This window comes from Pseudochaenichthys georgianus, unplaced genomic scaffold, assembly GCF_902827115.2.
Source record: "Pseudochaenichthys georgianus unplaced genomic scaffold, fPseGeo1.2 scaffold_167_arrow_ctg1, whole genome shotgun sequence".
In the NCBI taxonomy this organism is placed as follows: domain Eukaryota; kingdom Metazoa; phylum Chordata; class Actinopteri; order Perciformes; family Channichthyidae; genus Pseudochaenichthys; species Pseudochaenichthys georgianus.
The window spans coordinates 842,564-869,402 of NW_027262480.1; the positions used below are offsets into that span (position 1 = coordinate 842,564).

Consider the following 26,839-nt stretch of genomic DNA (forward strand, 5'->3'; position numbering starts at 1 on the left):
AATCCAGCAGTACAGACCACTGTCAAGGACTATAATGAAGGTTGCTAAGGAGGATCAAGAAAGAGAAAGGAAAAGAGGTTAAAAGACGGAGCGCTGGACGTCAGATAAATCACCAGAAGAAGGCGGAGAGGAAGTAAACACTAACAGGACACGGAATGGGCTCTGTAGTGTGTTTAGCATATGGCCATACAGGCCCGGTTCCAGAACAAAATGACTCGGGTGAATCTGAGATTACAGCAGTAGTAGGTTTACATGAGCAATAGTGGCCGGCAACAGCAATGAAAAATAGCATTGATGGTCCCCAATGAACAGATTATGGCATTTGTTATGTTTTGAAACCAAGCAAGTGAGAACATTTCAAGTGAGTGCACTTTTAGTGCAATCCTGAAATATCTCATATACTCCAAAGTGGACTGTGGCAAAGAAAAGCACAACAGCTTCAAAACTGTACTGATAAAACAAATGAGAACATATTGTAAATCAAGGCAAATATTATTTGAACCAGCTCATGGTTTGAAATGGCAAACATTGAAAAGCAAAAGTATTATTAAAACCATGTAGCCTACTAAACATCACTTTGGTCCCATCATACTCTGGGAAGAGAACATTTACTGTGCTTGAAAACTGGTATCACATCATCATGTGAGGTTGACTTTGTGACCTGGAGATCATTTCAGCTGCAACATCAGCTCGTTGATAAGCTTGGGATATGAGATCTTTTTGTAGCCATTCGTGGTGAAGGCATCTGTGCTATTGTATGCATTATTTTTGACCCAACATTTCTACAGGCATGGCAGAATATGGCACTATTTTCACATATTCTTGCCCTTGTCTATTTGTATACCACGAGCTGCAAAATGACCACCTAACCCCACTGTACAGGCGGGTACTTGTTTAGATATACCTGGGCAGGCTCTGTTTTGCCGTGGTATCCTGGCTCGCACCTGCGGGCCGCAGAGGGGCGGCGTAGTTTCGGGAAACGAAGAGTGCTGCTCCGGGGTTGAGGGCGGCGAGTCAGGCGGGAGTAAGCTAGTGTCCACAACGGAGGGTCACGTGATGTCCCCATCTGACCTGTTGCTACGGTCTGCAGTAGATGCAGTGTTGCTGGCGTTTAGTGATGGTTGCTTTAACCATTTTCATATAAATGATTATCCACAGATGTGTGTCACTGCTGTGGAAGCACTTTGGAAATGATGCACTCGCAGCGGAGCAGGTCACGCGCACCTGACACAATTTGTTGTTAGTATTTTTCGCTCCGTTCTCTTTTTTGAATAGAGGGTGCATAACATTCAACTGCCCCGAAGATCCCGGCGCAAAGCCTGAAGAGTAAACACCAGGTTTACTAATCTACCCGCACAATTTGTCTGGTGTCGGAATGTCTCGCTATTTTAGTACATTGTTAAAAAACAAAACGCCATTTAATTTCGGGTTAAAATGTGTTGTAACTGCGTTACTGAGCATTGTAACGGGTAATATATTACCCACATTTCATTAGTAATGCGTTACATTACTTCGTTACAGCAAAAAGTAATATATTACTGTAACTCCGTTACTTTTGTAACGCGTTACACCCAACACTGGTGCCCTCTGTAGCAGCTGGTCAGCAGACCTTAATGCTCTGGCTGGGGTGTAGCGCTGGAGGAGTTCAGCTATATAGGCCGGAGCCAGTCCATTTAGTGCTTTAAAAACAAATAAAAGTATTTTAAAATCAATTCGGAACCGAATTGGAAGCCAGTGCAATGAGGTCAGAATTGGGGTGATGTGGTCACGCTTTTTGTGGCCAGTAAGGAGACGTGCCGCTGCGTTCTGCACTAGCTGCAGGCGTTTAATTGAGGCCTGGTCCATACCCACGTATAGAGCGTTGTAATAATCGAGTCTCGAGGTCACAAAGGCTCTCTCTCACAAATAACTCTCTCCAGGTCTTTGAAAGATAAAAAACACTTGGTTTTGGCCAATACTCTTAATTTAAAAAAGCAGGATTTCACTACGCTGCTGACCTGCTTGTCGAATTTAAAAGTGTTAGTAAAAGTCACTCCAAGATTCATGACCGAGGGGAGGATGTTTGTTTTAAGAGGACCCAGAATGTCAACAGAAGAGGCTGGAGGTTGGGGTCCAAAAAAGATGACCTCAGTCATGCTCTCGTTGAGGTTAAGAACATTTCTGCTCAGCCAGGACTTCATTTCTGTCAGGCAATCCATCAACTGCTGTAGTGAGTGTTTGTCATTTCCTTTGAGAGGCAGATAAAGTTCAAAGAGCTGCAACTCAAAGCTAGCATAGCTAGTTACAGGGTGAAGCAATTGGCATTGGAGGCCAGCTCTAAACACTGATGCTATGCCCCCACCGAGGCCGGTGGTACGGGGGGAGTTGAAGAATGTACAGTCAGGAGGAAGAAGTTCAGAGAACGGTGTATACTCGCCAGCGTGGACCCAGGTCTCCGTCAGAAACAAAAAATCCAGTTCACGAGAGGTGAAGAAGTCGTTTAACCTTGTACCTTTCTCCAGAGTGCCGTGGTGCATTGTTTATTAATGTGGTTCTGCTGCATTACTGCCCGCTGCACCGGAGTTTATTCTCCCGTTAACTCGCGGCAGCAGCCGCTGTACAGTTTTCATTGTCTGACATTATCCCCCATCCCCATAAGTGAATGTGTTTTAGTCTGAAAGCTGTTTGGCATCACAACGCTGTTATGAAAGTTTCTCTGGCATTCTACAGGGGATGTTAGCATAGCAACCAAAGCTAATCAGACTATCTTGTTGCTATCATATTGTGGCATAAGCCGTTTTCTACACGCATATTTTACCGGCGTAGTTTTCGTTATGATTTTACTTGTGATGGCCACATGTAGCCCATGTATTGATTCCATCCGATAGCTGCAATAATACAAAACAAAAAGGAAATCATCTGCCTCTTCACAATGGTCAATAACAGTGAACGGATGGTTACTAAAGTAAGGTCAAATAAACAGAATCACACTAAGCCTGGTTAGTGTTGCCTGATTTTATATAAGTGTTTTTTATAAGTGTGTGGTCGCATTCTAGTCACTTTGCTCAGCGCTACTGCTTGTTACAACTTGTATTCGCCGTACTCGCCATGAACTGTTATTGTTCAGGTTAATCTCGACCCCCTCCAATGTAAGCGTGACGTATTTGGTTCTTGGATCTTGCCGGGTTGCAGAGTGGGGCCAGCTGAGAGAATAGACCAGACTCCAGCAAAGGTCAATTGTGTCCAAAGTGCCCCATCTAGTGGGATCAACTGAAATGCCGGGTATTGCAGGAAAAAGGCAAAATGAATGCGGTCTTTACTATAATTTGGAAAATGTTGTACCAATATTCGGCGGGCCGGATTCAAAAGCCCAATGGGCCGTATATGGCCCGCGGGTCTTAGTTTGCCGATGCCTGCTTTAAAGGAACCCAATGGAAGTTTCATGTAAGTTTAGTTCTTTCACTCGTAGCTTGGGCTGCTAGAGACGGGAGCACGTTGATACGACCTTCCTAGCCGGAGATATGGCCGTATTTTACAATAAACTTCCGTTGGGTTGCTTAAAAACAAATATTGCAAATCGAATCACAATAGCTGTCAGAAAAATCGCAATTAGATTATTTCCCCAAATCGTGCAGCCCTACTTTACATCTGTGATCGTGTCTGTTCTGCAGTACTGCAATGCTACCTGGTACAAGTGTTCGTCAACAGCTTTCAAATCAAAACTGCTCCACCTGTTACAACTCTGCTCAAAGAGTGTTGGTCCACCCTGTCAGAGACTTTCTGACTCAGCAGACCATAATAACCTGAGAGGCTGTCCAACAACATCATCTGGGACCCAAAGCATGCTCTGAACAGAGAATACGAACTGCTGCCATCTAATGGAGATTCAATGAAGTCAGACTGAAGCATCCTTTGTGCTCCAGTCAGTCCTCTCAGTAAACACAGAGCTGAATCCAGACCAAAAGCACGCTGAAGGCTCTTTGAGCAGGTTGTCTCTCACTGATCCTGCTGTTATGTTACATGTTTGTTTTTCATGTATTGTGTCTTGATATTTGTTTATGTTGATGTTACACATGGAGCTGCTGTGATGCAAGTCACATTTCAGACTTGATCTGACCAATAAAGTATTATCGTATACAACAACCTTCTAACCTATATCTAACCATACAGGGCATTCATATTGTATTTTCTAAACAGGTTGTGATCTTTCATTTGGGGATAACAGTGTTAGGAATATATTGAGATGAAGTGCACACTGACCTGAGCTCCAGGGGTCTCTTTGTTCTCCTCCATGCTGCTCTCAGTGCTGCTTCTCCGGCTGGGTCTCTGAAATAATCAACACAACTACAGCTGACACAAAACAAGACAACTCAATACAACCGACAGACACAACAAAACAAATCTACAGCTACTTCGTAGGTTCATAGCAGAGGTGAGAAGTAACTAAGTACATTTACTCAAGAACTGTACTTAAGTACCATTTAGAGGTACTTTTACTTTACTTGAGTATTTATATTTAATGCTACTGTGTACTTTTAGAACAGTTCAGAGGTAAATGGTGTACTCTTACTCCACTACATGTATTTAACACCTTTAGTTACTTTACAGATCTGGATTAATGATGGTAAATCTAATCAAGTGTGAAATCAGACTTTAGTTCCACCTGGAGTAAATTCACAAGCTACCCTGCAGCTTTTAAAGTCATTCATTCACACACACACACACACACACACACACACACACACACACACACACACACACACACACACACACACACACACACACACACACACACACACACACACACACACACACACACACACACACACACACACAGTGAAGGATGTTACCTCTCTCTCTCCTCTTCGTCCTGGTTCTTCAGTCTTTCTTCTCCTTGATAAAACACTGCCGTTACAACACACTAATCTCCCTTTAATGCCTTTACTTATGTTTACCGATCAGCCACGTGGTAAAAAAGCTACGAACAAAGAACGGGAAGCAACTAAAACACGGTTTAACGGATAAAGCACGGATAAATAAACTCGTTGTATGTGTTTTAAAAGTCTCTTAAACACATTACATTTGTTATCAAATCTGCATCAACGTCTGTTAGCAACATGTAGCTTCTGAAGACCGGAAGCTAGAAACGGCGCAATGCTTCTTCTTCTTCTTCTGCTTCTTCTTCTTCTTCTTCTTCTGCTTCTGGTGGATTGCAAACAACTTAAAAGGTGCATACCGCCACCTACTGTACATGAGTATGAATCATCACATCATTCCAACTCTTTAACTTATGCTCTAAATCTAAATTAAAATCAATCAATAAAACCATGAAATAAATAAAACAAAAAACAAATCTATGTTCTTTCCTGACCTAATGTTAAATTATTTTTCCTACCCCAGTTTCACTCAAGAATTTAAACAGTGCCTTTCTGGTAGCTCTTACTCTCCCTTCCCAAAACACCAACCACACTCCACTCCCTCTCTGCCTCTAAGACTTTAGCCTTTAGTTGTTCTCTTTCCGCTTTATAGATATCACAATGTAACAATATATGTTCTACGTCTTCTTTTACTGCACAGTTCGCACACTTGTTACTGTCACTTTTCCCCATGATATACAGCGTACTATTCAAAGCCGTGTGATTTATTCTGAGTCTAGCCATCATGATTTCCTCCCTTCTGTTTCTTTCTTTATGAATATTAATTGTAATTGTCTTTTGTACTTTGTGATAGTCCTTGCCTTTCTGGTCTTCCTCCCACCTCTTCTGCCAGATCTAGATCCCTTTTTTCTTAATGACTGCTTTTCCTTCTCCTTTTCCAAGTTGAACTGGTAATGTTATTTCCTTTTGTAGTGCACTTTTTGCTCATTTATCAGCACACTCGTTTCCTTTCACCCCCGCAGGCACCCAGCAGAACTATGCCGCTTCTGTGCAGTCTTAACAGGCTGTTAAGTTCAGTTCTATGAGAATGTCCTCTCTAGTAGTTGTTGTTGATTGTATGCTTTGTAATATGGACAATTAATCTGTACATATAACCACCCTATCTGGTATGACCTCTTCAGCCCACTGCAATCCTATTATTACAGCAAGCATTTCTGCATCAGAAATGCTTTGGATACAAAAAAATAGAAATTTTAAAGTCTTGGATGTATATGCCAACTCCAACACACTCTTCCTTGTTCTTAGAACCATCTGTATAAATTTGTAGGAAATTGTAGTACTTTTCGTTCAGATACATACTTGTTTTAATTCTCACTTCATTTATTTGCCACTCTTTTTTCCTTTCTACAATACTCATATCTATTTTAGCTTCTGGGAAAAACCAAGGGGGAACACGGCTAAATGGGGTTACTTTGGCAAACGTGATATTCTCCACTCCACATGCCCTCGTTCTCTCCTTACTCGTCCAGCCAAACCCACGTCCCTGGAACTTTGCATATTCCCAGCAATCCTGTAATATTCTGTTTGAAACATTTTCTTCTCCACTTCCTTGTAGTCTGACCCAGTATGACAGAGCAAGTTTCTCTCTTCTGATCTCCAGCGGTGTCTCTCCTGCTTCTATCAGAACTGCATTGATAGGGGATGACTTTATCACTCCAATACATAGCCGTAATGCTTTATATTGTATTCTATCTATTTTTAAAAGCGATGTTTTTGCTGCTGCTCCATACACTATACAACCATAGTCTATTGTGGACCTCATAATTGATCTGTAAATGTCTATTAATGCTTGTTTGTCTGCGCCCCAGTTGCATCCAGCTACAGCTCGCAATACATTTAATACTGTTTTGCATTTTGTTTCCACTTGTTTAATATGCATTTTCCATGTATATTTGCTATCAAACCACAGTCCTAGGTATTTGAACTCATTCACCTTTGTCATTGGACGATTATATAGTGTTAGCTGTTGGCCATCAATCTTGCGTTTGTTTGTAAATACCATGTAGCATGACTTGCTTTCTGACATTTTGAATCCCCAGTTATATGACCACCTCTCCACTTTTTTTAATCGCTCTAGCTATATTCTCCATTACGTATGGGGCATTTCTTCCTCTCATCCAAATAGCCCCATCATCTGCGTACAGAGCCGATTGTATGCATGTGTCTAAGCATGTAAATATATCATTCATCATGATGTTAAATAATATTGGACTGACTGCACTCCCTTGGGGAATACCATTTTCTATTTCAAAATAATTGGAAATATCTGCTCCAACCTTTACTCTAAATGTCCTGTCTGTTAAAAGGGCCCTTACCCAATTGTACATTCTCCCTCCAATACCCATTCTACCCAATTTGATCAGTAACCCATCCCTCCACATAGAGTCATACACATTCTCAATGTCAAAGTACACTATTACCATTATCTCTTTCATTTTCATGTTTCAATGTTTTTTCCACATCGTTACTGTGAAGCTGACAATTGAGCGGCCCGACCAAGCAAGGAGGCAGAGGCAGAACGTCCAAAAATATAACCCGGCGTGGGCATTTATTAAAAACATGGGCACAAAGTTCACCGCCTCAATCTGCGGTTCTCCTATCACCCATCCTGCAGCCACAAGGATCTCTCACACACACACCCAGCCAAGCACCATTTCAATAGTTTCCATAGGTAACTGTCTAAACATAGCATAACATAGCTGGTCTTGTCCTGGGGCTGTATATCCTGTACCTTGTAAGGCTATTTTGAATTCTGACATTGTAAATTCCACATCCCGAGCTGACCTATTATCCTGTCTCTTCTCCTTCACGTTTTCATTCTCTGCTAGTAACTGCTGTTTTTGCTGCCTATGAATATCACTGAGATGCTCCCCACTATGTACTGCTGCAAGTGTCCTTCCTAACATATCTGCCTTCTCTTTATCCGTCACTGCCAGCCTCTCCCCATCAACCAAAGCTGGAATTGTAATGGATTTCTTTTTCCCACTCATCCGCTTAAACATGGACCAGACATCACCTTATTTAACTCCTCTGCCAATGGTAGAACACAATTCCTTCCGGCGTCACCAGCTTGTACATGTCCAGGATGATGGAAACATCATGCTTTGGGGCCGTTTTTCTACAAAGGGACCAGGACAACTGATCCGTGTAAAGGAAAGAATGAATGGGGCCATGTATTGTGAGATTTTGAGTGACAACCTCCTTCCATCAGCAAGGGCAATGAAGATTAAACGTGGCTGGGTCTTTCAGCATGACAATGATCCCAAACACACCGCCCGGGCAATGAAGGAGTGGCTTCGTAAGAAGCATTTCAAGGTCCTGGAGTGGCCTAGCCAGTCTCCAGATCTCAACCCAATAGAAAATCTTTGGAGGGAGTTGAAAGTCTGTGTTGCCCAGCGACAGCCCCAAAACATCACTGCTCTAGAGGAGATCTGCATGGAGGAATGGGCCAAAAATACCAGCAACAGTGTGTGAAAACCTTGTGAAGACTTACAGAAAACGTTTGACCTCTGTCATTGCCAACAAAGGGTATATAACAAAGTATTGAGATTAACTTTTGTTATTGACCAAATACTTATTTTCCACCATAGTTTGCAAATAAATTCTTTAAAAATCAGACAATGTGAATTTCTGGATTTTCTTTCTTCTCATTTTGGCTCTCATAGTTGACGTATACCTAGGATGAAAATTACAGGCCTCTCATCTTTTTAAGTGGGAGAACTTGCACACTTGGTGGCTGACTAAATACTTTGTTGCCCCACTGTATATATGTACACATTTGATATTTATAAATAAATATATAAATGACTATTATCATTATTATAAGCAAGACAATAAATGGCAAAGATATGTAGAAAATAAACGTGTTTAAGATACGTTCATAACTAACGTAACGTGGGAAGAAAATACGTTTCTCCCCAAACGTAGTTTAGTTCTGTGGGAACGTAATTTTTAGGACACAGGGTTGCGCAAACAGAACCAATTATTGGACCTCTAGTCCACGGTGAAGTGTTTTAGAGTGTTTTTAGTTCTACACTTTAAAAGATGAGAGAGGCCTGTAATTTTCATCCTAGGTATACCTCAACTATGAGAGACAAAATGAGAAAAAAAAAATCCAGAAAATCACATTGTCTGATTTTTAAAGAATTTATTTGCAAATTATGGTGGGAAATAAGTATTTGGTCAATAACAAAAGTTCATCTCAATGCTTTGTGATATACCATTTGTTGGCAATGACAGAGGTCAAACGTTTTCTGTAAGTCTTCACAAGGTTTTCACACACTGTTGCTGGTATTTTGGCCCATTCCTCCATGCAGATCTCCTCTAGAGCAGTGATGTTTTGGGGCTGTCGCTAGGCAACACAGACTTTCAACTCCCTCCAAAGATTTTCTATGGGGTTGAGATCTGGAGACTGGCTAGGCCACTCCAGGACCTTGAAATGCTTCTTACGAAGCCACTCCTTCGTTGTTCGGGCGGTGTGTTTGGGATCATTGTCATGCTGAAAGATCCAGCCACGTTTCATCTTCAATGCCCTTGCTGATGGAAGGAGGTTGTCACTCAAAATCTCACAATACATGGCCCCATTCATTCTTTCCTTTACACGGATCAGTCGTCCTGGTCCCTTTGCAGAAAAACAGCCCCAAAGCATGATGTTTCCACCCCCATGTTTCACAGTAGGTATGGTGTTCTTTGGATGCAACTCAGCATTCTTTCTCCTCCAAACACGTCTAGTTGAGTTTTGACCAAAAAGTTATATTTTGGTTTCATCTGACCATATGACATTCTCCCAATCCTCTTCTGGATCATCTAAATGCTCTCTAGCAAACTTCAGACGGGCCTGGACATGTACTGGCTTAAGCAGGGGGACACGTCTGGCACTGCAGGATTTGAGTCCCTGGCGGCGTAGTGTGTTACTGATGGTAGCCTTTGTTACTTTGGTCCCAGCTCTCTGCAGGTCATGGACTCGGTCCCCCTGTGTGGTTCTGGGATTTTTTTCTCACCGTTCTTGTGATCAATTTGATCCCACAGGGTGAGATCTTGCGTGGAGCCCCAGATCGAGGGAGATTATCAGTGGTCTTGGATGTCTTCCATTTTCTAATAATTGCTCCCACGGTTGATTTCTTCACACCAAGCTGCTTACCTATTGCAGATTCAGTCTTCCCAGCCTGGTGCAGGTCTACAATTTAGTTTCTGGTGTCCTTTGACAGCTCTTTGGTCTTGGCCATAGTGGAGTTTGGAGTGTGACTGTTTGAGGTTGTGGACAGTTGTCTTTTATACTGATAACGAGTTCAAACAAGTGCCATTAATATAGTTAACAAGTGGAGGACAGAGGAGGCTCTTAAAGAAGAAGTTACAGGTCTGTGAGAGCCATAAATCTTGTTTGTTTGTAGGTGACTAAATACTTATTTTACCGAGGAATTTACCAATTAATTCATTACAAATCCTACAATGTGATTTCCTGGATTCTTTCCCCCCATTCTGTCTCTCATAGTTTAAGTGTACCTAGGATGAAAATTACAGGCCTCTCTCATCTTTTTAAGTTGGAGAACTTGCACAATTGGTGATTGACTAACTACTTTTTTGCCCCACTGTATATGAAAACACAGGCGCACCAAAAAAAACAGTTTTAACCTTGTGAACACCATGAAATAGTGACGTTGTGTGGCACTGCTTTTGATTGAACTGTCAAATATTAAAGCCATAACACAGAGACAGATGTTCTGGGTGGTGAACCCCAGGCCCCTGCATGTAAAACCAATTATTAGACAACTAGACCATTGTGAATAACTCTGTATGACCAAAAAACAGATCTTGTTTTTATGTTTTTTTAACTAGAAAACATGTTGAAATATAGTATTGTAGCACTGCTTTTTACATTACTGAACTGTACAATTATTAAACCCTTAACTTCAAATTAAAAGTGACTTTGAACATAGCTGAATATAAATTACACCTGGGTGATGAACTCCGTGCCCACATGTAAAACCAGAGCTTAGACCCTTCAGACTTAATAAGAAAACAGGGATTTGTCTAACAATAAAACACAATGTACAGTAAGAAGCAGCGTTTTGAATTATTAAACGTGTGAAAAACGCACATTAGACACAAAAAAGGCAGTTTTTTAACTTGAAAACGTGATGAAATAGTGACGTATCATGGCACTGCTTTTTACATTACATCTACACACTTTACTACACACACCTACAGCTCCTACAGCATAATATATATCAGGTTACATCCGTTGTATATTTTATTATGCGAAGCACTAAATGGTTTTAGTAAATATCTACTCTTTTTTTGTAGATCTTTACTAAAGCTTACAAATAAAGAGAGTAATTTAGGCCTGTTATAGACAGTGGAGGAAATAAGTATTTGATCGCCTGCAGATTTTGTAAGTTTACCTACTTACAAATAAATGAACAGTCTATCATTGTAATGGGAGGTTTATATAAACAGAGAGTAAGAATATCAAAAATAAAATCCAGAAATTGACATTATATAAAAGATAAACATTTGCATTTAACTGTGGGAAATAAGTATTTGATCCCCTTGCAACAAACAAGGATTCTGGCTCCCACCGACCGGTTAAATAAGTAATCTTCCTTTAAAAGTAATCTCTAATATCAACTGTTTAACCTATTATTTAACCTAATATTACCTGTTTAAAAGACACCTGTCCACAGAATCAATCAATCTTGCTTGTAACAGTCTACAGCTAGAATTGAAACTGAGCAATCTCATTCCTCTGCATGTTTTTAAAGCTAGGCTAAATGAAATGCTCGTTGATACTATGGGCACTTGTAAATGTCTATAACTATTGTAAATGTATCCTGTAAATATAATGTATAATGTCCTTTATTGTTTTATGTTTCATGTGGAACCTATTTGCTGCAGGTCTCCCTTGAAAAAGAGATCTATGATCTCAATGGGACCAATCTCGTTAAATAAAGGTTTGAAATGAAATGAAATGAAATCAGATTCCAACCTCTCCACCATGGACAAGATCAAAGAGCTGTCTAAGGACCTCAGGGTGAGATCGTAGACCTGCTCAAGGCTGGGATCGGCTACAAGACTATCAGAAAGCAGCTTGGTGAGAAGGAGACCACTGTTGGTGCCATTATTCAGAAGAATAATGTGTGTGTTTCTAAATGGAAGTAACACAAAACAATGGCCCTCGGTCTGGTGTCTCCTGAGCAGGGGGATCTACCGAGTGGCATGGGGTGGCAACAACCAACCTAAAAATAGACCTTGCCACCCCAGTTGGCAGCTGGGGTGGCAAGGTCTAAGGGTGTTGTTGGACTGGCAGCTTTGTTTTGAAAGAAAAGTTGTGGCTCATCGGACATTTATGAGAGAAAGTCTCTAATGTCCGAGTGCAAGTGAATGCAGCACAAGACGTGAGTCTTTTAACCCCGGCCCTGGCGCGAGTGTGGAAATATGATTCGCGGCGATTTCATTTGAACGGGACGGCGCAAAACGAGAAGTATTCGGACCCAAGTAGACGGAAGGAATGAGGTATTTGCGGTCTACAATGACAGAGAAGAGACTGTCAAGTTTGGCTGTACTCAGCATTGAATCAAAACACACTAAAGCTGTTGATCTTAATACGTTTGGAAGGCGTTTTGATGAACAACAGGGTAATCGCCGCATTCAGCTGTAATAGGCATGCCAACTTGATGCTCTGCTCACGGATGATTATAACAAACTGTTAAGATGATGACCTTACGTGTGTAAATATATTTTTTTCTTTGTGGGGGTCTGCCCCCAAAAAATATTTTTAAGACCTGAGAAAGTCAAATAAGACGGTGTGTAAAACTACACTGCCCACCAAAAAAAGTAACCACTTTGATTTAACTAAGCCAGTAGGTAAGGACTTTCCACTGGATAATAACTGCAGTGATGTATATGTTTTAGCTTTATACATGTTTTACCCTAACTGATGCAGTTAGTCACTTCTTTAATGTTTGTTCTTTCTGATGTAAAGTCAAGGTTGTAACTATTTGCAGTAAAGTCGCGGGGCGCTGAACTGTTCCTTTGAATCCTTTGATATATGATCGTAATTACTTGTCTTTAAAATTTGAAGGAGTTGTGAGCAAGCATCTTGTGGAACATTCATCATTAACTCCTCCAAAAAATATAGTTTATTCAATAATAACACTGAATATGTGAATCATAAAAGTGATTGAGAGCCGATCGGAATGATATGATTGTTAATAGTATCATATTAATTCAGACAAACATCGATGAGACAGTTAATTAATGTACTTATTGCAGCAGTCTGCATAGATTTGGTACCCATGCTGGTCTAAGAGTTAAACAAACTAATTCAGTTATTATTCATTTAAAATGCATTAAATTATGTTGTGCCACAATAATGTCACCTATGTTATTGAGTTAAAAATATCAATATTGTGGATTTCCAAATTAACAATGATTGATATGAATGCGATTAAATCAGCATATACTTCTGCCAGGGGATTCCACCCCTCAAAATCTTCTGCAACCCTCTTGCCACTCCATGAATATTTGTTCTAGATCCACCCCTGCTCCTGAGGCCGATAAACCCTCCAGGGTCTCCGGACCACTATTTTTATTTCATAAATTTCATATATTTAATTTCTCCTTTTTAATATATTATTTTATTATTCTCAAAACAGAGATTTAAACGGCCGTAAACAGGAAACGTTTAGACACTTATTCCTATCAAAACAGAAGCTGGGTCACATGATCTGTCCCATTTCAGCTGACTGGATTAGACCAATAGGAACAGGTTAAAAAAAAGGATATTAAATTGTGTCATTTTTAATAAAAACATCCATCAACATGAAGCCTCTTTTGTAATTGTCCAATAATGAGACAATTGTTGTCTTTCTTTAACTAGTAAGCAGACTGCAATGCAATATTAAATAACGTCCCTGTCATAAAGTAATGTGCAACAAATACTTCAGACATCTGCTAACACTTCCCCTGGTGATTAAAGGTCCCATGTCATGCTTTTCCGGTTATTACCAGTCTCCTTGTGTGTTATGAAGGTTTTTATGCATGTAAAGTTTCGGTCTGCAGTCAAAAACCCTCAAAGTACACCCTGTAGGGAGTACAATTCTAACACAGAAAATACCTCCCCAAAAGGCCTCGGAGATTTCTAATTTTCTTTCTGGGTATCGCTACGTAGGGATAACCAGTAGCCACGCCCAGAGCTTGGCCGCACCCTCTGCCAGCCTTTCACGAAACAAAGCTTCCCAAACCTTTCAGCGATTCATGACGGATATGTACAGGTAGGGCACTACAAGAACAAGAACAAGAACGATGCTGTTCCTGCTTTGTTTGGACCAGCAGGGTACACAACCTGTAAGTATTGATTGTTGTTTGTGTATTTATGATGTTTAAAACAAACAAGGTATCTACCACGACTCTTTAAATGGGTAAACGTTTTTTCGGACTACGTTGGGATCACGGAGAAATGCTCTCCGCAGATCCATGCTCACAGCGTTATAAACCTTTTTCTTACTCAATATCGAGCCACACTTATTGTTTTCACTTCGGCTGTGAGTGTTTGTGTGTGCTCAGAATGAGTTTTGCTTGTTCTCGCTGTATCTGTAACACGGAAGCCCTGTCTGCTCCTCACAGCAACGAGCAGCTGCACGTCGCGTGACCTATCAGAGCCCACTGGGCTCACAGGGAGGGGGGGGGGCAGGAGCTCCAACAAGCCGTTTAGGTCAGAGAGTGAATACACATACTATACAGAGATGCTGTATGAGAAACCAATATGAGTTTAGAAAATTGCACAGTATAAATATATTATAGTACACCTCAACAATGGAATTATGATCAGTAGAAATGGCCATGACATGGGACCTTTAAATAACGTCCCTGTCATAAAGTCAGGTGCAACAGATACTTCAGACATCTCCTAACACTTCCCCTGGTGGTTTCACTACATTAATAACATCTGTTAAATGTAAAAAGGCTTTTGCATCAAGGGTTTTCTTTTTTAATTGCATTTGCTCTATTTGAGTGAATATTCTTTAAGGAACTAGTTCTTTATATAAAAACGTTTGAAACAAATAATGTATTTAATTCTTATCGTTACCAATTTGTTTTTTTAGTTTCAGTAAACATTTTATTTTCATGTTGCATTTCTTTATAGATATTTTTTCAAGTTTTTGTGATTTATTTTATTTACTTCATTACTATTTTATTTTTATGTTTTTCTTATTAATTATTTTAATTATTATTATTTAATTTTCTATACATTTCTAATTCAATATTGTTTTCAAGTTTTATGTAAAGCATTTTGAAAACAATAATGCATTTAATTCTTATTTGTATCACTCAGGGTTTCCAATGACATTAGGCGCATTCACACTGCGGTACTTTTCCCACAAAGGTTAATGCGAACTTAGTTCATGATCGCGTTCACACCAAAAAGAGCCGGTACTAAAATTAGTTCATGCGAACCTTTTTACCCCCCTATATTTCTGATTGGCTGGGTGGATTGCAAACCACGCCCCGTATAACTCCCAAAAAGTTTTGTGAAGCCGCCATTTTATTATCCTTGCATTAGCATTATTAGCATTAGCCCAGCGCAGACACGCAGAGAGACTAACTTATGGCAACACAAAATAAAACATGGGAGCAGTGGAGATGAGGAGGTGTCGGCGTTCTGGCGATTTACTCGGAAGGCTCCCCAGCAGCTTCTACTGAAGCCAGTCCCCAACTCCGGGGACTTTGGGCGGCAGTAAACGCCGTGAAGTGGTTTGCGGCCTGCCAGTAAGCCCAAAGCAGAAGAAGAAGAAGTGACGTCAGCGGCTTCATTTGCCTAATCCACCCCCAGGGACTTTTTCCGGTGTGAACGCGATCTGTACTTAGTTCATGCGAACTAAAGAGTTCGCATGAACTCATTTCGCATGAACCTTTGTGGGAAAAGTACCGCAGTGTGAATGCGCCTATTATGATGGCATCGGATGCAGGAGATTGCGTCGTTCTGGTGTTGTTGAACCTGAGTGCAGCATTTGACACAGTCGACCACGCCATCATGCTAGATCAGGGGTCACCAACCTTTTTTAGGGTGAGGGCTACTTTAAAAGAATAAAACAAGTCGGGGGCTACTTTTACTCCTCTTTTTTTTGTTTTTTGCAGTGTATATATTTAGCACATTTTAACATTATATGCTGACCTTTAACCTTTGTGTGCTGTTTGAGTCTGTGGGACCTGTTTGCAGTGTTTACTAAAAGAACATGTATTCAATTTAATTAATTTAACCTGCTTTATTTGGGGGTGGGCCTCACCTCCTCTAGGGGGGTCCGGGGGCATGCATGGAAGATGTTCTTTTAATGTTGAAGTGAAATGCATCAATCTGGAGCACTTTGAGCACAACATGAATTTATGGATACAGCTCTCAACACTTATATGAAAGGGAGCTGTATACTTTTCAATAATCCAAACATCTTTAGCATATGATCACAACCAATAACAAATCTTTAAACTTGTTTATTCTTATCTTATGTTACCTAATTAGCATTCTTTCTTTTTATTTATGCATATTTGACTAATCACTCCCCTTTTAAAGTTTTTTTTTTTTTTACTGTCCTATAGTACACATTGGAATGATTTCTTACTTTATTAAATAGATAAAGGTGATGTGCTCTCTAGCTCGCTCTCTGTCTCGCTCGCTCACAGAGGCTGTGTGCTCATAAACATATTTGTTAAATGGGGGGACTCAAACGGGATTTTCGAAAAGTGCGAGGGACATGTCCTCCCTGTCCCCAGTGGAAATTACGCCATGCGTGTGTGTGCGTCAAGTGCAATAAATATATAAGCAAGTTGCAATACACACAGAGTAAAACTCTGCCCCTCATGTGTTGTATAGGCTGGCACGACTAGGCTGTTCAATGGGGCTGATGTGTTGTGGAGATTCTGCCAGAAGGAAAATCAGCGGGGAGGTGCCACATTGTCCAGCAAATCAAGCAAGAACGTGATTGGTCGATATTCATTGTGGGGGAGGGGTGTTAGATAGATATAGAGTTGTAGTAAGTAGATAGAGTTCACTATGATGTAGGTTTCGTTTATGCATAGGGTAGATTCTTTTAATTACATTTCCTTTTTTGTTTTGTGTATTTTATACATTTTGGATTTGCTTGGCGAGCTATTTTTAGAACATGCCCGACGGGCGACTCACGTTGCTCCTGCGGGCGACTAAGTGCCTGCGGGCACCGTGTTGGCTACCCCTGGTTTACACATATAGAGCTGTCCATGGCCAAGCACCCGCCGAGCAAGGCCTCTTAGCCTTGAACCAGGCTACAAACTAAGGGGGACTGTGCCTTTCAGGCGGTGCCCCCTATGGAATGAACTCCCCCAGAAACTGAGAGCCTCTGTGGAGGTTTTTAAGGGGCAGCTAAAGACTCACCTTTTCCGACAGGCTTTTGGGGCGTTGGAGGAGGTGAGTTTGTAGCTGCTTTTCATTGGTGTTTTGTCCTATCTTTTACTGGATGTGTTTTATGCCTTTTATTACAAACAAAAATATTTTTCCCAATGTTTAAAATCTGTCATACCAGTCCCATGTATATATTTTATTATTATTAATAATAATATAATTATTCATTATTTTAATACTGTTAGTTTTTTCACCACAGTGGGCAGTGAAATTATGTTTAAAAGAAAAACTACAATCCCATGATGCATTGCGGTGGTCAGTTTCTAGCTTCCGGTCCTCAGAAGCTACACGTTGCTAACAGACGTTGATGCAGATTTTATACCGAATGTAATGTGTTTAAGAGACTTTTAAAACACATACAAAGAGTTAGTTTATCCTTGGAGGGGGATTTATCCGTGCTTTCATCCATTAAACCGTGTTTTTGTTGCCTCCCGTTCTTTGTTCGTAACTTTTTATACCACGTTGCTGATCGGTAAACATAAGAAAAGACATTAACCCCGGGAATAGTGGATAGGAAAAGACTATAGGAGCTTATTTGTGGACAATTCGACTGCAACCCAGAACAGACTGCTAACTCAACAGGAACTATCAAAAACATCCCAATAGAAGTTTAAAGTCTCAACATTTTATTAACCAAACAGATTATTGGAGAAACTACTCGGCAGATTAATGAACAGTGAAACTAAATTCCTTCAATGCAGCTTAACGAGGCTAGCAGTTGAGATAAAAATACATGGTTGAAACACAGCATAGTAAAACATTTCTTCATAGTTCAGGAACCATTACAAACATCAATTACATCGGAGAAACAGCATCTCTGTGGCCTTGTGTTGGCATAGTGTGAACACTGGTCAGAACATAAAAAACTGTTGTAATAATAAAGCTTTATTCATACAGCACTTTTCATACAGCACGTGCAGCTCATAGTGCTTTACAAAATGTCGACACATCACAAGTTAAAAATAAACAACAAGAAAGTCCCCTGAGTCTGTTAAGACCTTTACAGATACATGCAGAAAAATATTGTATCAGCTTAAGATACACAAAGAGGTAACATGTATGATAATAACAAATGAAATACAGTAAAAACAAAAAAAAGATTTATCTCGGAAAGATAATTGACTAGATTCAACAATATATAACCCTATAAAATAAAGTGAACATATAGGTACAACAGAAATAAAAACTAGTAATGTAGAGTAATACAAATATCATAATTCTAATAAAGGTTAAACGATTAAAATATAAGGAAACCAACGTAAAAATAAATGTTGCTTTTGAAACTGTTAAATAACTAATACAGAGGAGCGGGGCTAGTCCTGGTGGGCTACCCAGGCTGAGTGACAAGGTGGCATCCAGGAAACTGAAATTTGCAGGTCACTGCCATCGACACCAGGAACTTACAGCTGGCAAGTTAGTACTCTGGGAGCCAACACACGGGCACCGACCAAGAGGGCGCCCCACGCCAACATACGTGGAGGTGCTGAGGAAGGATGTGGAACGCTCCACAGAGCTGGCCGGGTGTATGGAGGACCGTGAGGATTGGCGAACCCGTTGGCAAACTCGTCTAAGGACGACCTAGTAGTAGTAGTCCTTGATTGGCTCAAGTTCACACCTTTTTAGGGGCGGGGCTAGTGATGTTGTCCCGGGGATGCTTAGGAGTTGATAAAGGAGATAATCCCACTGACATCATCATTTGATTCCAAAAGTGGGTCTGGACTCGCGCCCATAGAGGCTGTTTACCAGTATAATGGCTCCCCCCAAAGTATAATTTATGGGTGGCTCCCCCCAAAGTATCATTTATGGTTTTTTAAGTTTTTTTTACTCACTGAGTCATTGCCACCAATGCAAACGCAAATGAGTGCTCACTGAGTAAAAAAAAACAAAAAACACAAATTATACTTTGGGGGGAGCCATTATACTTTGGGGGCCACCCAAAGTATTAACATGCTGTGGGACTCACTGTAATATAAGATAAAACCTTTGCTATATCATAAATGAAACAATATAAAAGTGGGGGGTTGCTAATAAAAAGCTAATCTAAAGAGATGTGTCTTTAGCTGGCATTTAAAAGTGTCCACTGAGCCTATCTGATATTTCCTGGTGTTCCACAGTTTGGGAGCGTAGTGGATAAAAGCCTCACCCATTTTATTTTGGGGAACTAAGGGATATTAAAAAGCCGAGGAGGACCTCAGGGCTTTTCCTGGCACATAAAACGAGACTGACTCTTTGAATTGAAGTCTGTTAGTCAGACTTCAATTCAGAAAGATATATAAAAATATAACTACAGCTCTCAGGATATCAAGAGGAAGAAACAGCTAGCTTGGCTCTCATAGTTGTTCAAAACCATGCAGAATGGATTCGCTCATGGATTTTAAGGTGAATGCTTTGAGAAAACGTTTTCCCACACTCTTAACACCACTAAGGTGTCTCTCCTGTGTGAACACGGTGATGGATTGTGAGTTCACTTGATGTCCTGAACATTTTTCCCACACTCTTCACAGCTGTATGGGTTATTTCCTGTGTGAACACGCTGATGTGTTTTGAGTTGACTTGATGAAGTGAACATTTTCCCACAGTCTTCACACCAATACGGTTTTTCTCCAGTATGAATTCGTTGATGCGTTTGAAAATTACTTGATGTCGTGAATGTTTTCCCACACTCTTCACAGCTGTACGGTTTCTCTCCTGTGTGAACACGCTGATGTGTTTTGAGTTGACTTGATGTAGTGAATGTTGTCCCACACTCTTCACACATGTACGGTTTCTCTCCAGTATGAATACGTTGATGTGTTTTGAGATCACTTGATGTAGTGAATGTTTTCCCACAGTTTTCACACCAATACGGTTTTTCTCCGGTATGAATTCGTTGATGCGTTTTAAAATTACATGCTATTGTGAATGTCTTCCCACACTCTTCACAGCTGTACGGTTTGTTTCCCGTGTGAATACGGTGATGTGTTTTGAGAGCACCTGATTGAGTGAAAGTTTTCCCACAGTCTTCACAGCTGTACGGTTTCTCTCCAGTGTGAATACGTTGATGTGATTTGAGATTACCTGATTCCCTGAATGTTTTCCCACACTCTTCACAGCTGTACGGTTTTTCTCCAGTGTGAATACGTTGATGTGTTTTGAGATGATCTGATCTATTGAATGTTGTCCCACACTCTTCACAGCTGTACGGTTTTTCTCTAGTGTGAATACGTTGATGTGATTTGAGAGCACCTAATTCCCTGAATGTTTTCCCACACTGTTCACAGCTGTATGGTTTTTCTCCAGTATGAATACGCAGGTGGATCTTTAAATATCGAGATGTTGTAAAGGATTTGTTACATTGCTGACACCTGTGACGTCTCTCTCTTCCTTTCGGTTTCTAGAACAGACAGACAAAGAAAGAGAGAAAGTAAAACAAAAAAGCATAAATACAGATACAGTTAACAAAATAAAAACTCACTTAATATAAACATTGAGTTAACGGAATACTACTTTTACTAACTGTTTGTGTTTATTATATTAGATACAGTAAAACAGCAACATTCTAACCACAGTAAATACCAGAGGTGGAGGATTCGAGTCACATGACTCGACTCTGCATATTTTTGGACTTGAGACTTGCTTGACTAACATTGATAAAATCCTCGACTTGACTTTGACTTGGGATTCATGACTTGATAATTGACTTCGGCTTGAGAGGGATGACTCGAAAGGACTTTACTTTCTGAAATAAAATATTTGCATTTGTATTGTACGAAGCCCCTAAAGGGCAATGAAAAAAAAGAGTGAGAGAACTCGTTCACAGGAGAAAGTTACCGGTGCGCCAAGTAGTAAGTGGAGTGTATAGGAGACGGACATTTCATTGCAGACTGTTATGCTTATGTGGGGAAATGGCATTGCATACATTATTTCGAACTCGGACTTAATTTTAGGGACATTTCGGCCAGGGGTGTAGAGCAATTTGTTTGAGACCCACTGAGATAACTTAGACTGAAATGAACTATCTAAACACTGAGTCCTTTACCTCACTAAGCCTCTCAGTCTGACAGGAGAGCTCCCCTCCATCCTGGTTGTAGAAACATCTACTTCTTATATCCGTTAGCGCAGCTAGCACCAGATTCTAATAACAACAGCGCCGGTACCGGTGTGCCCTCTCTCCCTCGCTCGCACTCTCGCTCCCACGCTCGCACTTTGGCTGTGAGCTGCAGGCGCCTGATAAGCCAACATCCCCCACTTTCATCACTTACAGCGCCTATTGTACAGGGCAAATGGAAAGTGTAACCGGGTGAAAAGGGTGTTACATTTACTTAATTATGAATGTTGTTGCATCAAGGCCGAAAATTAGGATGAGCGCCAATGGTCAAAAATGTTTTTTCCCTCCCAGAGCTACCAGTGCAGCGCCCCCCAGATCTGGTGCCCTATACCAAAAATCGGCCCTGCCTAGTACATACAGTGGCAATGTCTCAACATTTAGCAAAAATACACCTTTATTGAACATACAGTAACACAAATACTACAAATCCACATAAACAATCAAAAATGAAAAAGGGTCACCACTTATTATTATTTTAATTTTTTTAATTTTTTAAATGATTTTTTTTTTTTTTGGGTACCTAGCTGGCGCCCCCTAGCAGCGGTGCGCATATTTCAGCAGCGGCGCTGCGCCGCCACTATTTGTATATAGGGGAAACACTGTAGCCAATACCTTTATATTGTCTACTCTTCACTTACTTGTCAGCATAGGTCGGCATTGTTGGACAGAGCCGACAGAAGACCTTGTTAATATTGGCATCATATTGAGAGGTGCAGCCAGTGACGCGTCCTAAAACCAGGAAGTAAGCTGCTGGTTCCCTCGACAAAAAGCAATGGGATTTCTCCACAGGGTTTTGGAAAATAGCTGGAAATAAGGTCTGTGGAAAATGAACCTGTTTGATAAATGCACGTTTTGTTCAGCCGGATAATCTCCGCATGTCTACCCTACTTTTATAATTTCGAATCATAAATCTAATCGATAGATTATAAAAGGGTTTTAGAACGCGTCACTGCACCACTAGAAGCCAACTCCATCGATCAAGCTGGCTGAAACTTTCTCTCCCTCTTCTTCTCATGCTCCCCGTCACTCTCCTTTAACTCATCCAGTGACTTTCTTTTATTTGAAGATTGTTTTTTGCCTGGCGCTTGGCCGGTTACCGCTGGTATTAAAAACATTTTGGCGAATGGTTAGGTGGCGCGATAGTCTGTAGTGAAGGAGCGCGCTCCCGCTCATGGGAGACTGCTCCCGCTGGGCTCCGCAGCAAACGGCTGTTTGCTTTTCACCCAACAACGACAACCGACTCACGAAACGCTATGTTGCAGCGTTAATAAACGAAACAATTGAACTAAATTGCTAGTCAAAATACCAATACCACAGGACAAATATTTTTAGTGGCCCGGGGTGTCTAAATAGTGCTTCCGGGGCCAGCGGGCCATTTATAATGTTGAGCCCTGAATTGGGTTATATACATGAACAAATAACTATAAAATAACAATATTGTAGAATAACAAAATGAATGCCGTGAATAAACCGAAATACACCTCTTGCAGACGGTTCGCTGCTGATTATTATAATAATTATTAATAATTAATAAATCATTATGTGACTAAGGACATTGCAAAAGTTCTAAATACCAGGAAAATAGCTTTCAAAAACAAAGACTATGGAGCACTTGGAGAGATACATAACTGAAAGTCAAGTTGAGGGAATCAAAACTGACACACATAGAGCTTTTGGAAAATGCTTTTAAAGCCAAAGACCCCAAAAAAGTATGGGACACCATGATAACCATGACAGGAATGACCTCTTCAGCTAAACCTATTGTGACGGACAATGAATTTTGTTTTCCCAATTAACTAAACATGTTCTTTACCCGTTTCGAGTCTCTGGATAATTCTGAAAAGTGCACTGAAATTCTCGAAACAATAATCCCTGCTTCCAAAATAACCATCAGTGTCAAAGAGGTCCGAAAAACATTTCAGTGCACCAAGACCAATAAAGCTGCTGGGCCAGATGGGTGCAGCGGTTTTCTGCTGAAAAACGTTGCTACTGAGCTGGCTCCAGTGTGGCAACCCATTTTTCAGGCTTCCATTGATACGCAGACCATCCTTCTGTCATGGAAAACTACACACATCAAACCACTGCCCAAAAGAACATAAGGACTGCAGACCAATAGCCCTCACCTCAGTGATTAAGAAATCATTAGAAATAATTCTGCTCCGATTTCTTATCAGTACAACACAAGACATACTTGATCCATACCAAAATGTTTGCCTATAAGCAAGGGGGTGGTACGTAAGATGCTGTTGCTACTCTGGTTCATATAATTACTACACTGACTTATCTTTCTTACAGTGCAGACGCTTTTCTGCTTGCTCTTGCCTCTGCTTACTTTTTATGCTGATTCTCCTATTCTTATTCTCTGACAACTTCGAGCAGCGGCTCCTGGACATTAACTTATCACTGGGACAGTTCATCTTTGTAAATAGACGGAGGGTTTCAGCCATATTTCAACATTTTTACGACAACCTCAGTCTTACAGTAGCGTGGCCTAGCAACAGCTAAAAGCCTGGTAGGCTACTGCATGCTATTTAGCTTAAGCTAGTCGGTAACAAAATGCCTCCGTTCTCTACAGATGACTTCCACAAACTTATACAGAAGATGGCTGTGTTGGAAATGAAAATGCAACGGTTGGAAGTTAACGTGGAAGTGAATGGACTATATCGTGGGAATGACACCACTTTACCAGTGTTGCAAAATAATGGAAAAGGGTATGCTAACTCACAGCTAGTTAGCAGCTACAAGGATTCCAAGGAACAGGAGGGCTGTGTACCGGGTAATAAATCTACAAGTGGTAGTCCTCCCTGTAACTCTCTGGGTGCAAAGCCTAAGAGTAAATCATTTCCATGGGATTTGGGAGGACGGATAACAGGCAGAGCCCAGCGCTCTGAAATCTGTGATGCGACCGGCTGGCCTGCATTGTTATCACCCAGGAAGAGCGCCTCTTCAACCCCTAAACAGCCGTGGACATCTGCTAAAAGGAGAACTACAAACAATCCTCCTAAACCACCAAGTGTGCCAATCCAGAACAGATACGCTCCGCTGACCGAGAGCCGGAGATCTCTTTCTGATGACCTGGATAACCTGTCCTCTTCACACAGCAGGGTAAGGACCAATAGCTACTCCAAAAGTAAAAGGCTAGAGGGAAAGCTAACGACTGGGCCTGAAACTCTGATTGTGGGTGACTCTGCTGTAAGAGATGTAAAAGGTCTGTGTAGTAAACCAACACCAAAGTACTCTGTTTTCCAGGGGATACGGTCTCTGACTTGGCTGAGAAGATCCTGCATATTGGGGCTGAACATCCGACTGTGAAGAATGTGGTTCTGCACATTGGAAAAAATGATGTTGTGAAACAAGAGTCAGAAGTGCTGAAAGAAGACTTTAAATGTTTGTTGGAAACTGTCGGCTCTCTAAATACAGAGGTGTTCATCAGTGGCCCTCTACCGCCAGTCAGAAGAGGAGTGGAGAGATTCAGCAGATTGTTTGCACTGAACACCTGGCTTTCGACTGCATGTATTGACCATTCTGTCAATTTTATTGACAATTTTAACTTTTTCTGGGACCGCAGACATCTTTTCAAGGCAAATGGCAAACTCCTGACTTGCCTGAACAAGTCAGCAGTGAAATTGTTTATCTCTAACATTCAACTGCCTGTGTCATCAATCTGTTCCCTCTGCCAAGGACAAGCGGCAAGAGGAATCAAAACAGGAGAAAGACACAACACATCGCGCAGAAAACCCTGAAGAAGTATGACTGCAGCCGCCTGAGGAATGTTCTGATTATGGGAGACCTATGACAGGAATGGAGGAGTCTCCACAATCAATGATATTATCACTGAGCACAAACTCGATTTTATGTTTTTAACAGAAACTTGGATTGAACAAAATAACAGTGCAGCTGTTCTTATCGAATCAACCCCTCCCAACTTTAGTTTTATGAGTCAGGAAAGAATCCATAAGAAAGGGGGTGGAGTTGCTATTCTGTTCAATGATTCCCTTCAATGCAGGAAGACATCGTATGGAAACTTTTATTCTTTTGAATATGTGGCCCTTCAGCTAAAATGCTCCTCTCGAGCTCTGTTCCTAAATATCTATAGACCACCCAAATACTGTGCAAGCTTTTTTGATGATTTTACCGAACTGCTGTCTATAGTGTGTATTGACTTTGACCGTCTAGTCATTGTTGGTGATTTTAACATCCATGTTGACAACCCCCAGGACAGAGAGGCTAAAGAACTGTTTTGTGTTCTTGATAACTATGGACTGACTCAGCATGTGACGGAGCCCACGCACAATAAGGGGCACACTCTGGACTTAATTATCTCAAAGGGTCTGAATATCTCTAAGGTTGTGGTGACTGATGTTGCACTCTCTGACCATTCCTGTGTTTTTTTAGAGAGCTCTATTTCTGTTCACAAAAATGTTCAAAAAGAGGTAACCACAAAGCGATATTTAACTGAAAATACTAGGGAAATGTTTACTCAGAATTTTTCTTCCACACTTGCCCCTGCTAACATCTCAGTAAATGAGCTAGTAGATCATTTTAATTCAAAAATTTAAAAATGTATAGATGCCATTGTTCCAACTAAGGTAAAGGAAATGTCTGGCAAGAAAATATCTCCATAGAGAAAGGCCATGACCGTGAAAACAGAAAAAAGAGAATGTCGAAAAGCTGAACCCAGGTGGCGAAAAATAAATCGCCAGGTTCACTTTGAAATCTATAAAGAGAGACTTGGCCTTTATAATTTGGAATTGAAAAACGCACGACAATCGTTCTTCTCTGATATCATTACCAAAAACAAAAACAACGCACGTGCCTTGTTTGCTACCGTCGACAGACTAACTAACCCCCCAGTGTCAGTAGCCTCTGAATTTCTATCCACCAGGGCGTGCAATGATTTTGCCTCCTTCTTCACTGACAAAATTCAGAAAATCAGACAAGCAGTCAGTGCCTCTGCATCAGGATGCAACAGCAGATGTGTTGTCTCTGTGTCCACTTAACATCAATTCAGACATCATGACACAATTCCATCAGATTAATGATAAAAACCTAGAGGACATTATACAACTTCTGAAGTCCTCCTCCTGCTGCCTTGATATTATTCCAACAGGATTTTTCAAAGATGTTTTGCCATGCATGGCCTCAGATCTACTTCATATCGTAAACAAATCTCTTCACTCAGGTATTTTTCCACAGGCCCTGAAAACTGCAGTCATTAAACCGCTCTTAAAAAATAATAATCTAGATGCTTCAGTAATGAACAATTACAGGCCCATATCAAACCTGCCATTTCTAGGTAAAATCATTGAACAAGTTGTTTTTCAACAGTTGAGTAATTTCTTGTATTTAAATGACTGTTTTGTGTTCCAGTCAGGCTTTCGTCCAAACCACAGCACTGAGACTGCT

General features: G+C 40.8%; 1 protein-coding gene and 1 pseudogene across 1 annotated transcript in view; one reads left to right on the forward strand and one right to left on the reverse strand.

The window, feature by feature from the left end:
- LOC117441325 (zinc finger protein 721-like) overlaps window positions 1-26,839 on the forward strand; it is a 393,163-nt pseudogene that overhangs the window by 228,368 nt on the left and 137,956 nt on the right.
- LOC139433269 (zinc finger protein 420-like) overlaps window positions 1-26,839 on the reverse strand; it is a 46,659-nt gene that overhangs the window by 6,159 nt on the left and 13,661 nt on the right. The window contains exon 3 of the mRNA XM_071202207.1: window positions 19,829-20,719. Within this exon, the coding sequence (XP_071058308.1) occupies window positions 19,829-20,719 (891 nt within the window). The remainder of the gene's footprint in view (window positions 1-19,828; window positions 20,720-26,839) is intronic.